This window comes from Seriola aureovittata, chromosome 16, assembly GCF_021018895.1.
Source record: "Seriola aureovittata isolate HTS-2021-v1 ecotype China chromosome 16, ASM2101889v1, whole genome shotgun sequence".
NCBI classification, from domain to species: domain Eukaryota; kingdom Metazoa; phylum Chordata; class Actinopteri; order Carangiformes; family Carangidae; genus Seriola; species Seriola aureovittata.
In genome coordinates, this window is record NC_079379.1 from 6,934,850 (window position 1) to 6,953,929 (window position 19,080).

The 19,080-nt window shown below is 40.9% G+C and overlaps 1 pseudogene and 4 gene segments (V, D, J or C); 2 read left to right on the forward strand and 3 right to left on the reverse strand.

The window, feature by feature from the left end:
- Window positions 1-7,452: 7,452 nt before the first annotated feature.
- Window positions 7,453-8,180, reverse strand: LOC130183699 (immunoglobulin kappa variable 4-1-like). The segment is given in 2 exon segments: window positions 7,453-7,809; window positions 7,907-8,180. Coding segments are annotated over 2 exon segments (432 nt in total).
- On the forward strand, window positions 8,139-10,286 carry LOC130183932 (Ig kappa-b4 chain C region-like). The segment is given in 3 exon segments: window positions 8,139-8,143; window positions 8,471-8,526; window positions 9,737-10,286. Coding segments are annotated over 3 exon segments (390 nt in total).
- A 1,269-nt stretch (window positions 10,287-11,555) lies between these two features.
- On the reverse strand, window positions 11,556-12,145 carry LOC130183704 (immunoglobulin kappa variable 6D-21-like). The segment is given in 2 exon segments: window positions 11,556-11,863; window positions 12,080-12,145. Coding segments are annotated over 2 exon segments (360 nt in total).
- A 3,523-nt stretch (window positions 12,146-15,668) lies between these two features.
- On the forward strand, window positions 15,669-16,760 carry LOC130183933 (putative nuclease HARBI1; annotated as a pseudogene).
- Window positions 16,761-18,912: 2,152 nt separating this feature from the next.
- The window catches only part of LOC130183934 (immunoglobulin kappa variable 2-29-like), a 597-nt gene continuing 429 nt past the window's right edge, over window positions 18,913-19,080 (reverse strand). The window contains 1 exon segment of the V gene segment in view: window positions 18,913-19,080. This exon segment is cut by the window's right edge and continues 167 nt beyond it. Coding sequence covers window positions 18,913-19,080 — 168 coding nt within the window.

Genomic DNA, 19,080 nt, shown 5'->3' on the forward strand with positions numbered 1-19,080 from the left:
CATTAAAAAATGCTTCAGTTCTTTTGAAAACAAAACACACAACATGACTAAAATATTTATAGTGAAATATCAGGTAATTGTACATGAAGGAAATTAACATGTGTTTAATTATAATGTATGAAGTCAATAAATATGTGTTTGGTTATGTGGGACCCGTTTTCAATGTTCACTAAAAGAAAAAATGATGCCATTAATTATTTTTTCAACGTCAGACTCATTAGCTTTGGCTCATTTTCTGTGAGGAACATATAAAAGAAAACATTTTCAATGGCCGCACTCTGTACCCCCCCTATACATGTAAATTACATACGTGGTGTTTGGGTCCACTGGACCTGAGGGGAGTAAAAGTGTGGAAATTGTAAGTTCTATGTACCTGGACTTTGTCCTCTTCCTACCTGAGGCCTGTACTACGAAACAGGATTTGAGGTTAAAAGAGAGTCTCACCCTGAACAAGGAGCCCCAAGGGGGTTTCTGGTTCAGTAACTTCTGTGTGACCTTTGTTGTGGTAACTGCACTCCACATCTGTTGGTCACTTGTTAGTTGCTGTTCACATGTCAGTTTGCAGCGTGTGTGTAGTGGTTGACCGCATTGTGACCATTTTGTGTTGTGGTTGTTGCAGTCCACTTCTGGGTTGTTCACTTGTGTGTCAGTGTTTGTGTGTTTAACTTCAGCTGCTCAGTTTTGTTGTGACTTTTTGTGTGTGGGATGTCGTCACTTGTTTGCGGTGTTTGCTCACCTCATGGTTGTTGCCATTTTGCCTCTATGGGAGTTTCTCTCACTTGTGTAGCTGCTTGTGTGTCGGCTGTTCCTTCTTAAATCCAGGGGCCTTTTGTGTGTGTGATCTTGTTTGAGCAGCTGTGTTGTTAGCTTCAGATTGAGGCTTGAAGACTTGTGTAGTGTGTGATGATGGTCGCCCTGAGTAACGTTAGGTGACAGACTTGAGCACAATCAGCATCGCTGTACAATGAGTTGGTGTGTGAGAGCTGGTGTGTGTGCAGTGAGATGAGTTGCACAGTGAAGGTTGATGTGTGTTGGTGCCACATTGAACTTGAATGTTTAAGTAATTGTGTTTGATGAATCTATTTATTATCTATTGTCTATATATTCATTGTGTGAAGGGTGGGGGTGTTACAGTGGTGTGTGTTGCTGGTGTTCAGCTTGTTTCTCTTCCTCTCCTGTCTTCTCTGTAGCTCCACCCAGGTGCTTCCTGATCAGTCCTCCATGAGGTTCACCTGGTCTGGGAATGAAGAGCTTAACAGCTCCGGTGCAGCATCAGAAGGGAGAGGCTTCAGGCATGGGGACTGTTGGTCTTGCTGCTTCTCAGCCTGGGAGTTTGTTTTGCTGTTGTGTTCAGATTTTGTATCTTTTGTAGTCTTGATTGATAGTCTTAGTTGTTATTATATTCATGTTAATAAACTCAATGGACTTGGTTGTTTCAGAGGCGTCTTCTGTGCTTGATTTGGGTCATTGGGGAAGTGTTGTTCACCTCGTAGAGCCACTAAAGAGCGGGAAGTAACAGGTACAGTGTGTCCTAAACCTTTGATGCTGGTAGATGGTGCATGAGGGGTTAAAATCAGACATAGTGTGTGTGTGTGTGTGTGTGTGTGTGTGTGTGTGTGTGTGTGTGTGTGTGTGTGTGTGTGTGTGTGTGTGTGTCCTCAGTGAACTGTATCAGTCTCTGCAGTAACTTCCAGCTGCAGCAGTCAGTTCAGTTTCTGTTCAGTCTGACTGAGGGAGGTTTTTGTACGACGCTTTTTCACTGTGTGAACACATTCTGACTGTTGATGTAGTGATAACTCTGACAGTAGTAAACTCCTGCATCTTCAGCCTGGACTCCACTGATGGTCAGAGTGAAGTCAGTGTTTGATCCACTTCCACTAAAACGACCAGGAACTCCAGATTCATGGGTCGTCGCTAAATAAATCAGGAGTTTGGGAGCTGCTCCAGGTTTCTGAAGGTACCAGGACAGGTAGTATTGTGAACCAGAGTAATGAGCTACTGCTGGACTGGCCTTACAGTCAACAGAGACAGTTTGACCAAGCTGCACTGATTTGGCAGCTGACTGAGTCAAAACAACATTTTGTCCAACAGACCCTGAGGAGAGAGAAGAAACACTGGACATGAGATGGTGAGGTGAAACTCAGCTACACTCCAAATGATTTTCACATGACAGAAAAATGATGTTCCTCACCCTGAGTGAAGCAGAGGAGAGTCCAGATGAGGACGGAGACCAAAGTCATGTTTCTGATGAGGAGGATTTCTGTGTCTTCTGTTGTCATGAAGGACAGCTGTCAGTCATCCAGTCTTCAACTCTCAGGACTATAAACTCTCCCAGAGCACTGGAGCATGGTGCTGCTGATGCAAAGTGGCTCTCTATGGAAATGCTCTGACTGACTCCAACAGGGACTTGGATCACTCTGATCATGCTGTTTCTCAATGGATCAATCACTTGATCAGAGTATTGATGATGAAAGTGCTAATGCTCATTTCTATGTAAATTTTATTTTATTTTATTTTATCTCAAAGATTCAGGTTCTTCACACAGTGTATGGAAAAACATCAATGTTATATTGAACAAGCATTCTGTATGAGTCAGATTAATTTAATGAGTTTTAATGTGTAAATTGTTAGTTAATAAAGTTCATTTTGAATGAACAAAGTAAACAGACGTCATGTCAGTCTTTTCTGTTTTAGATAAGAAATCTTTCAGACGCTGTAAAATGTTTGAAACTGATATTTTACATGTTTGTAAATTTATTGTTTTAGTTTAAAATTCAGATTAAACATTAACACATGAGAGGAACTTTGACCTCTTTATCTTTAGTACTGAAACGTGTCTGTTGCCATGGTTCATCAGTGATGCCTTTCTGTTACCATGGTTACTGAGCTAAGGGAAGTGGGAAGTGAAACAGTGAAGAGCAGTTTCATCCGATCTGAGGACGACGAACAGAAGCAACAGTCTCCTCTGCTGCAACCAACAGGGTGGAGTTATTTTAGTTTATTTTCTCCTTGCATGAACTTCCTTCATATTGTCTCTCTGTCTCCTCCAGTGGGTCGAGTGACCCCCACCCTGACGGTGCTGCCCCCCTCCAGTGAGGAGCTGCAGCAGGAGAAGGTCACAGTCCTGTGCCTGGCCAACAAGGGCTTCCCCTCAGACTGGAGTCTGGCCTGGAAGGTGGAGGGCAGCAGCAGCAGCAGCAGCTGGGAGGAGAGCAGGAGCCCCGGGGTGCTGGAGAAGGACGGCCTCTGCAGCTGGAGAAGCACCCTGAGGCTCCCTGCAGACCAGTGGAGCAAGCTGGGCTCTGTGACCTGTGAGGCCACCCAGGGCTCCCAGACTCCGCTCTCAGAGACACTGAGGAGAGACCAGTGTTCCCAGTCCTGACCTGACTCACTGGGACTCTGCTACTGGTTTTACTCTGCTCCTGTTCTCTCTCTCTGCTCTCTGTAACACTGTCTTTCTCTCTCTCTCTCTCTTTCTCATTTTCTGTCTTTCTCTCTGATATGTTTGCTAGTTTTCTCAAATGTTTGTAATTCCATTATTTACAGAAAATAAAGATCTGTTCATCAAATAAATTCTGACTCCATTTTCTACTTTTTTTTAACATCAACAACTGATCAGTAAATTTGGTCAGTGTAATGAAACACAATGTGATTGATTCCTCCCCCTGGTTAAACTTGGTCACTAATTGTTTGAGGGTTCTTCATGTATGTTTTTACATTTTTCATATATTTTCGTCAATAAACAGTTTTGTCACTAATCAGAAGCAGAGCTCTTAAACTGATTGCTCTGTGATGTTTGAAAGACACAAATTTGCTGAATCTCTGTTGGAGTTTCAAAAGCAGAAATATAAAGTCAGGTATCATCAGCATAAAGAGACATCCTGTAACTCTACACTCACTCTTTAGTTCTCTCTGTGTCTCTGATTAACGTGGCTATCATTGCTATCAATGGTGCCATTTACTTCTAGTGATGCTGACATGTTCAATATTTCATGTCAATAAAAACACCTTGATCACATGAGTTTATATTCAGTGTGTTTCATCATTAAAGTGACACATGTCTGCTGTCTTTCTGCTGACATCTTAATAGTTATAGCTGATATATTGAATCCACATTGACTCATCTCATATATTGATCAGGTCACAGGGACGTTGTTGTTTCTTGGTGATGATGAATAATTGATGAATCAATTAATTCAGTCAGACTCTCAGTTCTAGCAGACAGTGTCTCAGTGTAGCAGTCACATCCTGAACCCTGGTGGGAGCTGCAGGTATGGATGATCACATAAAAAGACTCTTCAACAACAAGCAGCTCTGTGCATGATGTCCTTCACATGTGACCTCTGACCTTGTCTGTGCTGATGTTACAACATGTGGATGCAGTGGAGAGACTGTCAGCTCTTTTGATTTTCTCCTTCTGGTGAACAAACTGAAGCATCAACATGTTCACATGAGTGCAGCAGTTTTTACTCACTGTTATATTTTCTTTGTAAAATGTGTCTCAGAGCTTTTAATGAACTGCTCTCAAATGTTTCCACAATCATTTAATGCTGTTAATATCAGTAGAGGATTTGTGTGTGTTTGACAGTTTAACATCAATCATTTAAATGTTTTCTCAACAACTATCAAAAAGTCCTGTGTGTGTGTGTGTGTGTGTGTGTGTGTGTGTGTATTTGTGGAAAAAGTCAAATATTTATCATATTTTATAGTAAATGAAATAAATAAAGATTTTTTATCAAATGAAACTTTTCACAGCATGAGAATATGTTGCAGTCAAACCTCTAGTGTTTTACTTTCAGTGCAGCTGTTGAGTCAGATCAGTTCCTCTGCAGCTGAGGGAGGTTTTTGTACGACGCTTTTCCACTGTGTGAACGGGAAGCTGCCACTCTGCTGACAGTAGTAAACTCCTGAATCTTCACCCTGAACTCCACTGATGGTCAGAGTGTAGTCAGTCCTTGATCGACTTCCACTAAAACGATCTGGAACTCCAGACTGACGGTTTGAAACTTCATAAATCAGGAGTTTAGGAGCTTCTCCAGATTTATGAAGGTACCAGTGGAGGTAGCTTGTACCTGAACTGGCTTTACATCTGATAGAGACAGTCTGTCCTGGAACAACAGACTGAGATCCAGGAGACTGAGTCAGGATGTTTTGTCCTGATGAACCTGAAAAACATGAAGAAGAGGAGGTTATTGAGACAAACCCAGCTTCGAGAAAGATGATCAACATCCAAACAGAAGAGGATCATTTCTTTAACATGGAGAACAGATGGAAGAAGGTCAATGCTGCTTGTCTCAGTGTTTCTCCATCACAGCAGAACATCATTGTGGTGAACATGGTTGCATCCTGAAGCAAAGTTTTCACAAGAGAGTCTCACCCTGAACAAGGAGCCCCAGGGTGGCCAGCAGTAGAGTCAGAGACATCATCACTGTGCTGCCGGCGTGTCAGTGGCTCTGAAAGGCCTGGACAGCCACTGATCAACACTGGCCTCTTAACGGCTGGGAGCAGAGAGGCAGGACACATATGCAAACACACAGAGTCAGTGAACTGTAGCTGTCCTCAACATATCATGCTGTGTCCTCCTCACTGCTGGAACACTGACTCTTGGAGGGATCCTGAGATTAAAAGAGATCAACAGGATTTTAAATAACAGTTGCAAAAGAAAAAGTGTCAATTAAAATAATTATTAAATTCTATATTTGGATTTGAAGAATTTGATTTTAAATAACTAATTGCATTTTACAGGAAGTCAATTTCAGCATTTCTACTCACCACAGCTTTGAGATAACTCCTGATAAAGTTAAAAAAAGACCTTAGATTAAACATGAAGTATAACGAAATATCAAAGATACACCTTCATATTCAAGTTTCGCCAATCATTTTGTTAATCATAAGATAGTTCCACATACATGACAGAGACATGTTTCCTTTTAAGCTTTAGTGTTAAACTGCTTCAGTCCTTATGATGTTGACTCACTTGGTCAACACTCATCATTTACTATCAGCATAAATGATGGTGTCCCACAGGGCTCCATTTTGGGTTCTCTGTTGTTCAGACTTCATTTTCTTGTTTATTATTAGGGAATATTAAATAGATTTTTTTATTTTAGTTTAGATGATGAAGTGCAGATTTTTTAAATCATTGTCTGATTTCATTTTGATCAATAAACATGGTTAATTTTTCTCTTCATAATATATTCTTTTCATAAAACATGTCAGCAGCTTAATAGACACCATGACAGACACTCATCTTATGATACTGGTGTACACGGATGATACAATCATCAAAGAAGGGTTGCAGAATGCTCAATATTACATGTGTGATTTATGTGACAAAAGGAAGTCGATGCTCAATAGTGATAAAACTAAAGTTATTGTGTTTGGTTGTAGAGAAGCTGATATTAGAAAGACTCTGTTCATGTGTAATTGGGAAAATTTGCAGATTTTCCACCATTTTAAATACTTTGGTATCACAATGAACCAAAAGGCTCATTTAAGAGCCGTATAAGATGATGTCCAGAGGTGCTCTCAGTAGTAAATTTAGAAAGTTCAATTTTCCTGCAGAAATCAGACTAGACATTTTCAACAGGTTTGCTGGTTTGTCACACCAGCTTTGTTGTATTCATATGAGGTCTGGGGGTTCATATCATAAAATACATACACATAAAATGTCTTAAGAACACCCAATAAGTTGAAATAAAAACATGTAGTAATGTAGATTATGAGGAGACAGGATGATGAATAAATAGGTTTCTGGTGGAGGCTGCTAGAAGGTAAAGAAACTAAACTCAGCAGTACAATGCACAACTATTTGCTTCATGTGTATAACTCTGGTGTGTATGTGTCACCATGGTTGATAAAGATTGACTTGTTACTATATGTCTGTGGTCACTCTAATCTGTGGCTCACACAATAATATACCAATGTCAGCAGGCTGAAACAAACTTTTGAACAGCAGCTGAAAGATGAGGTCATGCAAAATGCAAAGAGAGATCACAACCATGGCAGCCTGTGATCTGTATAGAGTTTAAATGAGAATTTAAGCTGGAGAAATATAGCCAAATGTACAGACAGACTATTTGTAACCTCGCGTTTAATGACACCAGAGTTCAGGAGGTTACTAGGGGATGTTTAGGGATGGATGGCAGATAGATGTGTCTATATATATCATTGTTAAAAGGTCAATTGTTAAAGGTGTGTTAGGAGCCGTTCTGAAGAATGTTTGATCTTTGTTTAATTCAATTTAATATTTTCAATGTGTTGAGGGTTATTGTTCTGTTATGATTGTAATATCTGGTTGTTCTTCATACTGTGTAACCATGGTTGTGTGTGTGTGTGTGTGTGTGTGTGTGTGTGTGTGTGTGTCCTCAGTGAACTGTATCAGTCTCTGCAGTAGCTTCCAGCTGCAGCAGTCAGTTCAGTTTCTGTTCAGTCTGACTGAGGGAGGTTTTTGTACGACGCTTTTTCACTGTGTGAACACATACTGACTGTTGATGTTATGTTCACTCTGACAGTAGTAAACTCCTGAATCTTCAGCCTGGACTCCACTGATGGTCAGAGTGAAGTCAACTCCATTCCCTGCTCCACTTCCACTGAATCTGGAGGAGATTCCTGAAAATCTGTCTGATGTGAAGTAGATCAGAAGTTTAGGAGCTTCTCCAGGTTTCTGATTGTACCAGGACAGGAAGTATTGTGAACCAGAGTAATGAGCTACTGCTGGACTGGCCTTACAGTCAACAGAGACAGTTTGACCAAGCTGCACTGATTTGGCTGCTGACTGAGTCACAACAACATTTTGTCCAACAGACCCTGAGGAGAGAGAAGAAACACTGGACATGAGATGGTGAGGTGAAACTCAGCTACACTCCAAATGATTTTCACATGACAGAAAAATGATGTTCCTCACCCTGAGTGAAGCAGAGGAGAGTCCAGATGAGGACGGAGACCAAAGTCATGTTTCTGATGAGGAGGATTTCTGTGTCTTCTGTTGTCATGAAGGACAGCTGTCAGTCATCCAGTCTTCAACTCTCAGGACTATAAACTCTCCCAGAGCACTGGAGCATGGTGCTGCTGATGCAAAGTGGCTCTCTATGGAAATGCTCTGACTGACTCCAACAGGGACTTGGATCACTCTGATCATGCTGTTTCTCAATGGATCAATCAATTGATCAGGGTATTGATTAGAAATCTGTCACTGATCAACTTTATGTGAATTTAAATTAATGACTGCAAATAAATTTCTTGTAAAACCTCCTTTCATCTGTTTTCATTTGATGCTAGAAGGATCAACTTTAGTTTGAAACACATTAAAAATATATATATTTAAGAAAGGGAATAACGTACAAATATATGATCGATTGTTAGATTTCAAGTTTATTGAAAAACAGGAAGTGATTTATTTGAGTTTGTTGTTGTCAAAGTCAGAGAGCCGTGTCTCTCTACAGTGAGAGGTTTTTGTACGACCACTCAGTCACTTTGTATCACTGTGGTACACGTTCGGTGCAGGAACCAGACTGGATGTTGGAAGTAAGTTTAATTTTTATGTATTTTATTATATCACAAAGAAAATTTTGTGTTTCTCACTTACATTTTCACCTAGAAACTAAAATATGTGATTTTACATTTTTTAGCCTGAAATTTTCTGCCAACATCAAAATCTACAGTTTTGCATTTAAAGCGTAAATGATGAATCAAAACATGATCAGTGTTTGGTCCATGATTGAAATCATGTCATCAGATGTTCAGACGACAGAAACTTGAGGACTTGTAGTTGTAGTTTAGCCAGACAGAGTCAGAGAGCCGTGTCTCTCTACAGTGAGAGGTTTTTGTACGACCACTCAGTCACTTTGTATCACTGTGGTGGACTTTTGGTGGAGGAACCAGAATGGATGTTGGAAGTAAGTTTCTCATCAAATATTAAATATTGTCTCGTCAGTTCAGCTTGTAATTTCTGTATTTGAACATTTGTAGGAGATCAAAATGTTCAAAATCACTTTAAAATCTCTATGTTACTGTTGATTTCTCCTGTTTAACCATGAAGCTGAACTCAAAGCAGCTTCACTCAACTTTTCTTTACATGTTCCAGTTCAATTGTGAAACGTGAACAATGTGAAGTGCAGGAAAGATTCAAGAACAACAATCCTGCTGTAGAAATGTTTTCACATTTAGTCTTTACATTTGAAAGTGTTTAGAAGTTGAGTTCAAATGATTGTGAAGAGTGAGACTGAAGTTTTCTGAGGCTGTTGGTTTCTGTTTTATTGATATATGTCTGATGTTTAAATGTGGTGGTCAGTTATTTGTGGCTGATCATGTCCTTTAACAGTAGATCTGATTAACTGTTGTGCTCTTGATGCTTTTGACACTAAATGTGTTTCATTATAAATGAAGCAGGACTTTGAAGGAAATCATGAAAAAGCGCAAATATTTTCAAACAGTATTTTATTGTTTCCATTAAATAGTGTCATATAAAGTGCAGTAAAATGCAGCTGTTGAAATGTAAAATCAGCTTCTTTAGTTTCCAGTGTAGTTTGATGTATTTCAGCTCATATGAGGACTCTTTCTGTGCTGATGTGCATGAGAGGTTTCTTAAAGGGAAGTGAAACAATGTGAGTGAGTGACTGGTGGAGCAGAAAAACCATCTGACAGAAACTCCTTAAAGGAGGAAATCAACTGTCACACAGTCAAGGTGTCCAGGTGACCGCTGTTTGATTGACAGATGCTGATTGTTGTCTCCTAGGTGACGCCCGTCCCACCCTGACGGTGCTGCCCCCCTCCAGTGAGGAGCTGCAGCAGGAGAAGGTCACAGTCCTGTGCCTGGCCAACAAGGGCTTCCCCTCAGACTGGAGTCTGGCCTGGAAGGTGGAGGGCAACAGCAGCAGCAGCAGCTGGGAGGAGAGCAGGAGCCCCGGGGTGCTGGAGAAGGACGGCCTCTACAGCTGGAGCAGCACCCTGAGGCTCCCTGCAGACCAGTGGAGCAAGCTGGGCTCTGTGACCTGTGAGGCCACCCAGGGCTCCCAGACTCCGCTCTCAGAGACACTGAGGAGAGACCAGTGTTCCCAGTCCTGACCTGACTCACTGGGACTCTGCTACTGGTTTTACTCTGCTCCTGCTCTCTCTCTCTGCTCTCTGTAACACTCTCTCTCTCTTTGATTTCACATGTTTCAGTAACAATATTTACCAGCTTCTCTCAGTGTTTCAATATTGTTTCTGTGTTTCCAGATAATAAAAATCTGATCATCAAATCACTTGTTTTCATCTTGATTCATTTTAAAGTTTCAATAAAAAGATTTAATCTCCCATTATGATGATTTTATATAAAAAATATAACATGACATAAAATATATTTCTATATATATTGTATATATATATATATATATATATACATTATTATTATACTGTATCATCATCATTATCAATTCATTAGTACAGACCAGTGATTGAAGTAGTAAAGTCTATAATTATTGATCAGAATCAATATGAACTCCTTCATGACTGTAAAAATGTCTCTTCTATAGTTGCTGCAGATTTTTCTTCAATAAAACACATTTGTAACTAAACCCATGGTAGAAACATTTCAATGAAGAATCATCCAGTCATAAATCCTCTTTGATTTCAATGATGAAATACTTCAGTTTGTTGTAATATAAAGCACAAAAAATGACTAAAATGTGTTGTAGTGAAATAACGAGTTAATTTTAAACAACATTATATTTTACTCAATCAAACATTGAATTCATTTAATCATTATTTTAATCAATGATGTTTAAGTTCATATGAAAATGGTTGAGAAAAGAATATTCACTCTTTGTGTTTTCACATTACCAAACCTCAGCTGAGGTTAACTTTCATGTTCAGCAGAATGTTCCAAACAGTATTTTAATGAAAGGATTGACAGTATAAACCTTCTGGATTAAATTCAATATATTTAGTGTTAAAATATTTAAAGTGGATCAGTATTAACTACATCTTTTAGTACAACTTCTGTTGATTGACTTTCAGTGCAGCTGTTGTCCTTCACATGTGACCTCTGACCTTGTCTGTGCTGATGTTACAACATGTGGATGCAGTGGAGAGACTGTCAGCTCTTTTGATTTTCTCCTTCTGGTGAACAAACTGAAGCATCAACATTTTCACATGAGTGCAGCAGTTTTTACTCACTGTTATATTTTCTTTGTAAAATGTGTCTCAGAGCTTTTAATGAACTGCTCTCAAATGTTTCCACAATCATTTAATGCTGTTAATATCAGTAGAGGATTTGTGTGTGTTTGACAGTTTAACATCAATCATTTAAATGTTTTCTCAACAACTATCAAAAAGTCCTGTGTGTGTGTGTGTGTGTGTGTGTGTGTGTGTGTGTGTGTGTGTGTGTTTGTGGAAAAAGTAAAATATTCATCATATTTTATAGTAAATGAAATAAATTCAGATTTTCTCTCAAATTAAACTTTTCACAGCATGAGAATATGTTGCAGTCAAACCTCTAGTGTTTTACTTTCAGTGCAGCTGTTGAGTCAGATCAGTTCCTCTGCAGCTGAGGGAGGTTTTTGTACGACGCTTTTTCACTGTGTGAACGGGAAGCTGTTACCCTGCTGACAGTAGTAAACTCCTGAATCTTCAGCCTGAACTCCACTGATGGTCAGAGTGAAGTCAGTCCCGTATCCACTTCCACTAAAACGACCTGGAACACCAGATTCACGGGTTGTAGCATAATTAATCAGGAGTTTAGGAGCTTCTCCAGGTTTCTGAAGGTACCAGTGGAGATTGCTACTAACATCTTCACTGGCTTTACATCTGATAGAGACAGTCTGTCTTTGAACAACAGACTGAGATCCAGGAGACTGAGTCACAGTGATTTCTCCTGATGAACCTGGAAAACATGAAGAAGAGGAGAAGGGTTATTGAGACAAATCCAGCTTGGAGACAGATGATCAACATCCAAACAGAAGAGGATCATTTCTTTAACATGGAGAACAGATGGAAGAAGGTCAATGCTGCTTGTCTCAGTGTTTCTCCATCACAGCAGAACATCATTGTGGTGAACCTGGTTGCATCCTGAAGCAAAGTTTTCACAAGAGAGTCTCACCCTGAACAAGGAGCCCCAGGGTGGCCAGCAGTAGAGTCAGAGACATCATCATTGTGCTGCCGGCGTGTCAGTGTCTCTGAAAGGCCTGGACAGCCACTGATCAACACTGGCCTCTTAACGGCTGGGAGCAGAGAGGCAGGACACATATGCAAACACACAGAGTCAGTGAACTGTAGCTGTCCTCAACATATCATGCTGTGTCCTCCTCACTGCTGGAACACTGACTCTTTCAATCATCCTCATGGAGATGAATGAAAACCATTAACTTTGTGTAACTATTGTAAAAGAACAAGTGCATTACACAAGAAAGTGTTTTTAAATAAAATAATTCTTCATCTTGTAACTTTGAACCTTGCAAAGCAACTAGGTTGTGATTTCTCTTCTTTGTGGGATGACTCTACTTTTTGTTTGCTCTCTTTGTCTTGTGTAGCTCTGATAAATACTTTCTGGTTCAGTAACTTCTGTGTGACCGTTGTTGTGGTAACTGCACTCCACATCTGTTGGTCACTTGTTAGTTGCTGTTCACATGTCAGTTTGCAGCGTGTGTGTAGTGGTTGATTGCATTGTGACCATTTTGTGTTGTGGTTGTTGCAGTCCACTTCTGGGTTTTTCACTTGTGTGTCAGTGTTTGTGTGTTTAACTTCAGCTGTTCAGTTTTGCTGTGACTTTTTGTGTGTGGGATGTCGTCACTTGTTTGCGGTGTTTGCTCACCTCATGGTTGTTGCCATTTTGCCTCTATGGGAGTTTCTCTCACTTGTGTAGCTGCTTGTGTGTCGGCTGTTCCTTCTTAAATCCAGGGGCCTTTTGTGTGTGTGATCTTGTTTGAGCAGCTGTGTTGTTAGCTTCAGATTGAGGCTTGAAGACTTGTATAGTGTGTGATGATGGTCGCCCTGAGTAACGTTAGGTGACAGACTTGAGCACAATCAGCATCGCTGTACAATGAGTTGTGTGTGAGAGTTGGTGTGTGTGCAGTGAGATGAGTTGCACAGTGAAGGTTGATGTGTGTTGGTGCCACATTGAACTTGAATGTTTAAGTAATTGTGTTTAACGAATCTATTTATTATCTATTGTCTATTTATTCATTGTGTGAAGGGTGGGGGTGTTACAGTGGTGTGTGTTGCTGGTGTTCAGTTTGTTTCTCTTCCTCTCCTGTCTTCTCTGTAGCTCCACCCAGGTGCTTCCTGATCAGTCCTACATGAGCTTCACCTGGTCTGGGAATGAAGAGCTTAACAGCTCCGGTGCAGCATCAGAAGGGAGAGGCTTCAGGCATGGGGACTGTTGGTCTTGCTGCTTCTCAGCCTGGGAGTTTGTTTTGCTGTTGTGTTCAGATTTTGTATCTTTTGTAGTCTTGATTGAGAGTCTTAGTTGTTTATTATATTCATGTTAATAAACTCCATGGACTTGGTTGTTTCAGAGGCGTCTTCTGTGCTTGATTTGGATCATTGGTGAAGTGTTGTTCACCTCGTAGAGCCACTAAAGAGCGGGAAGTAACAGGTACAGTGTGTCCTAAACCTTTGATGCTGGTAGATGGTGCATGAGGGGTTAAAATCAGACTTTGTGTGTGTGTGTGTGTGTGTGTGTGTGTGTGTGTGTGTGTGTGTGTGTGTGTGTGTGTGTGTGTGTGTGTGTGTGTGTGTGTGTGTGTGTGTGTGTGTGTGTGTGTGTGTGTGTGTGTGTGTGTGTGTGTGTGTGTGTGTGTGTGTGTCTCCTCAGTGAACTGTATCAGTCTCTGCAGTATCTTCCAGCTGCAGCAGTCAGTTCAGTTTCTGTTCAGTCTGACTGAGGGAGGTTTTTGTACGACGCTTTTTCACTGTGTGAACACCCACTGACTGTTGATATAGTGATAACTCTGACAGTAGTAAACTCCTGCATCTTCAGCCTGGACTCCACTGATGGTCAGAGTGAAGTCAGTGTTTGATCCACTTCCACTAAAACGACCAGGAACTCCAGATTCACGGGTCGTCGCTAAATAAATCAGGAGTTTGGGAGCTGCTCCAGGTTTCTGATTGTACCAGGACAGGTAGTATTGTGAACCAGAGTAATGAGCTACTGCTGGACTGGCCTTACAGTCAACAGAGACAGTTTGACCAAGCTGCACTGATTTGGCTGCTGACTGAGTCAAAACAACATTTTGTCCAACAGACCCTGAGGAGAGAGAAGAAACACTGGACATGAGATGGTGAGGTGAAACTCAGCTACACTCCAAATGATTTTCACATGACAGAAAAATGATGTTCCTCACCCTGAGTGAAGCAGAGGAGAGTCCAGATGAGGACGGAGACCAAAGTCATGTTTCTGATGAGGAGGATTTCTGTGTCTTCTGTTGTCATGAAGGACAGCTGTCAGTCATCCAGTCTTCAACTCTCAGGACTATAAACTCTCCCAGAGCACTGGAGCATGGTGCTGCTGATGCAAAGTGGCTCTCTATGGAAATGCTCTGACTGACTCCAACAGGGACTTGGATCACTCTGATCATGCTGTTTCGTACTGGATCAATCAGTTGATCAGAGTATTGATGATGAAAGTGCTGATGCTCATTTCTATAGAATAGTTATAGATAAGAAATATTTCAGACGCTGTTGAATGTTTGAAACTGATATTTTTCATGTTTATAATTTTTTTTTTAATTCAAAATTCAGATTAAACATTAACACATGAGATGAACTTTGACTTCTTTATCTTTAGTCCTGAAACCTGTCCTTTGCCATGGTTCATCAGTGATGCCTGTCTGTTGCCATGGTTACTGAGCTTAGAGAGGGAAGTGAAACAGTGAAGAGCAGTTTCATCCAATCTGAGGACGACCAACAGAAACAACAGTCTCCTCTGCTGCAACCAACAGGGTGGAGTTTATTTTCTCCTTGTATGAACTTTCTTCATATTGTCTCTCTGTCTCCTCCTCCAGTGGGTCGAGTGGCCCCCACCCTGACGGTGCTGCCCCCCTCCAGTGAGGAGCTGCAGCAGGAGAAGGTCACAGTCCTTTTAGCTGTGTCCAAACATCTGAAAAATCCTTCAAATAAAACAAGAAAAAATCTTTTCTGTATCTGAAAGAAAAAGCAACATGTCATCAGCATGTAGAGAAATAAAATGAGAGATCTGTCATTTTAACCTTGGAAATATTTACATATGAATTCTGCTGAAGAGCTCAACCACAAAGAAAAATGAATGAGATGAGAAAAGCAAAGCACTCATAGGCCTTGGTTCATTTTCGATTAAGAACATATAAAAGAAAACATTTTCAATGGCCACACTCTGTACCCCCCCTATACATGTAAATGACATACGTGGTGTTTGGGTCCACTGGACCCGAGTCGAGTAAAAGTGTGAAAATTGTAGGTGCTGTGTACCTGGACTTTGTCCTCCTCCTACCTGAGGCCTGTACTACGAAGCAGGATTTGAGGTTAGCGAGGTTCAGGTTTAACTCTGGGTTTTCAGTCCTGCGACTGTGGTTCACCTACCGGGGTAAATCACCATGGTAACTTACGCTGAACTTCTGACCTGCTCTGGAGCAGGTAAAGTTCGAGATAACAGTCTGAGGTAACAGGTAGGCGTATAAAAGCCCCGCCCACTGACCAATCAATTCTCTTGAAACATGGCATCACCGTTTGAGGAGGATCCCTTAGAACTTGGTGCGCGGATCGTGAGAGGGTTTCACAGGAGGGCAAGAGTGTTTAGGGGCCGTCAAAATCCTTTTGCTTTTCCTGATTACTACATCTGTGAGAGAAACTTCTCATCAGAGGGTTTGACTTGTATTTGTCAGCTTCTTGAGACGTGCATCAGCAGTGCATAACATATAAGCAACGCACTCACAGTACCTCAGACTGTATGCTTTGCCTTGCGTCATTTCGCCTCCAGTACCTTCATGTATGCTGTGGGTGATGCAGAAAACCTCAGCAAAAACACAAAAAAAACACAGTCTGTAGGGCAACACATAAGGTGGCACGTGCTCTTACAGAGCTGCTGAATGCCTTTGTCGTGTTCCCTGGACACTTGCCCATGCTGTCCATAAAAGAGGGCTTTAATAATATAGCAGGTAGACATTAACTTATGTGACTACTTGATCCATGAACAATGCAGACTCTCATCCGTATGCTGTTGTGTATTAAATGCAGCTCCTTTCAGTGGATTCCCCACAGTGATAGGTGCTATAGATTGTACCCACATTCCCATTTCTTCACTTCTGGGTGAATGAAGCCAATTATGTGAATCACAAGTCGTTCCACAGCCTCAATGTTCAGGTAAAACTTATATATCTTATATTATTAATATCTTACCTTAACTTTGAGATTTCATTCTAGTCTGTTGTTATTCTTATTGTCATTTAGTATGGAACTCGGTAAATGTTTGTGTGTGTATGTACGTATATATGTATATGTAAGAGCAACATGTCCTTTTGTGTGTAAGTGATAACAGTTGTAACACAAAACTTCCTGTTCAGGTGGAAATACAGTAACTATCTGATAAATAAGGACACTCATTGTTTGGTTCACATGCCTGCGTGGCCTCAGAGTAGCTCCAGAACGAGCATGTAAAATCATTGTAGCGTGTGTTGTGCTCCACAATAAGGAGGGAGAGGGCTCCTCCTGTGAGTCAGCAGCCCCCTGATGTGGTGGACCCCGTCACCCTGGACCACCTCACCTGCAGAGCTTTTTTCTTCAAAAGAAACGGCAGCATTTACTTTTAACATGAGAAACAGAGGCCATTGTCTTTTGAGTTGTACTTCAGAAACAAAGGCATTTCCTTCACACCTGTTGCCAAAGAAAGAAAAAGAACAGGCCATTGTATCTTGATGAACAAGTCTTTATTTGATTGTGTTTTGTTCTCTTGTTTCTGTTAACAAAAAGAAAAATACATTTTAGTTACTTCTTTCCCATGTCTGTAAATGAATTACATGACTGAATTACTTTCTTTTCATGCTCCAATTTCTCCACCTCCAGTTTGACTTATTTTAATTGCTGTCTTTTAAACTCAATGTCAAATTTTTTATATTCATTATCAAGTTTGTCCTCGATGTCCAGCTCTAGAGTTCTCTTGTAGAGAGACCTCACATTGTCTGTTCCAACCTGAAACTAATGACACATAATACAGTTGCTTTAACATGTAAGCACTGTAACTTTGCAAGGCTCAACTGAAGAAAGGTGCAAATGTCACATTGAGTTCCCTGTTTACATTAAAGCTCATTCATTAACACGTGTGATCCTCTTGCCGGGAGGCGGAGGCCACCGCTCAGGGGGAGGACGATTTCCCTCTTCCTGCAAAATGAAGATCTCAGCAACTGATTGATTTTAGAGAGCACATGAAGCCACTATGAGTCCCACAGATGACATGCCAGTGTTTATGGCAAGTTGCTTTCACTGTCACCTCTGTATGGGACAGTGTGTACGTGGGTGTTGGCAGCAACACCAGTGTTTCCCTGTCAACTGTAGAGAAGGTACATACATGTTATTCCCACACTGGTTAGTCGAATATAGTTGTATTTGATCTTTTTTTAATTACTAAAAAGCATTGGTCAAAACTGAAGTCACACTGGTTAAAACTCTTCACACAGTCAGCAAAACAGAAGTGGAGCAAACTGTGAAGCACTTTCATTGCTTTCACACAAAATGCATTCAGTGACCTCAGAGTCCACCACCTGCAAAACACTCTACTTTTGCAGCACATTTTTCAAATGCTAACACACGTTGTTCAAAACCAAAACAGTTAAAAACACAATCAAAACAGAATGATGGGGAAAAAAATGGTGCATTTCTGCTGCAGCCATATTGAAATCTATAGAAAATATTATCAGAATATTGACAATAAAATGAAATAATAATAATTCCAAACTCAGCTGAGTGCAGTTTGCAGCTGAACACCTGCCCAGGTGACCTGTGTTTGGCCTCATTACTGCAGCAAGCAGATAAAAGGGGATGGCTTCTGAATGTTTCTTTTTGGAAATATGGATCAAAGAGGACAGGTTGGTGGAGAGAGAAGAGTGGCAGGGAGAGGGAGAAGAGGAAGGAGAGGAAGACCAAGAGCTCTGATGGTCTCTGATGAGATAAGAGCTGCAATTATTGACCATGTGGAGAATCATGGCCGGGTTAAGTGTGCAGCCAAACCTGTGGAGTTTAACAATTGCATCAATACTGAGAATTTTCCAGCAAAACAACAGTTGAGTCATGAATCCCTCAACTATTGAACTATGTTTATGTTTTACATCTACTGACATTTTTGAAATATATTGATTTTTTTGTGTTTAATATTACTACATGTAGGATTCAAAGGTCGCCTCCTACAGGAGGGAGAGGCCGAACTTGTTCACATGCCCGAGAAACTGCTCTCTTTGATATGGTCATTGCAAACAATGCCATACAACATAGTAGAACACATACATAGCTATGCACAATGTGCTGTACTACAACTGTAGATTTACTTTATTTTAGACGGTAATGGAGATGGAGGGAGGCCAGACCAACTCATATATTCATCTTTGTGTCAACCTGGCAAAAACAGGGCGCAGAGGAAGAAACGTCATTGGGCAGCGGGCAACTGTGGATGTCCCAGGCCAGAGAGGAGCAAACATTACAATGTGTGCAGCCCTCTCCAATCATGCTTTGCTTTTGTACAAACCTCTCATTGGTCCCTACAACCCAGAGAGGCTCATTTCTATCTTGGATGACCTCAGATATTACAGGAACAAAACTAAGTGTGTGTGTGTGTGTGTGTGTGTGTGTGTGTGTGTGTGTGTATGTGTGTGTGTGTGTCCTCTGTGAACTGTTTCATTCTCTGCAGTGGCTTCCAGCTGCCAGCTGCAGAAGGCTGAAGATTCAGGAGGGAGGTTTTTGTACGACGCTTTTTCACTGTGTGATCAGAAGCTGGTTATTCAACCAGATATGACTCTGACAGTAGTAAACTCCTGCATCTTCAGCCAGAATTCCACTGATGGTCAGAGTGTAGTCAGACCCACTAGATGCTCTTCCACTAAAACGATCTGGAACTCCAGTCTGACGGCCGTTAGCTAAATA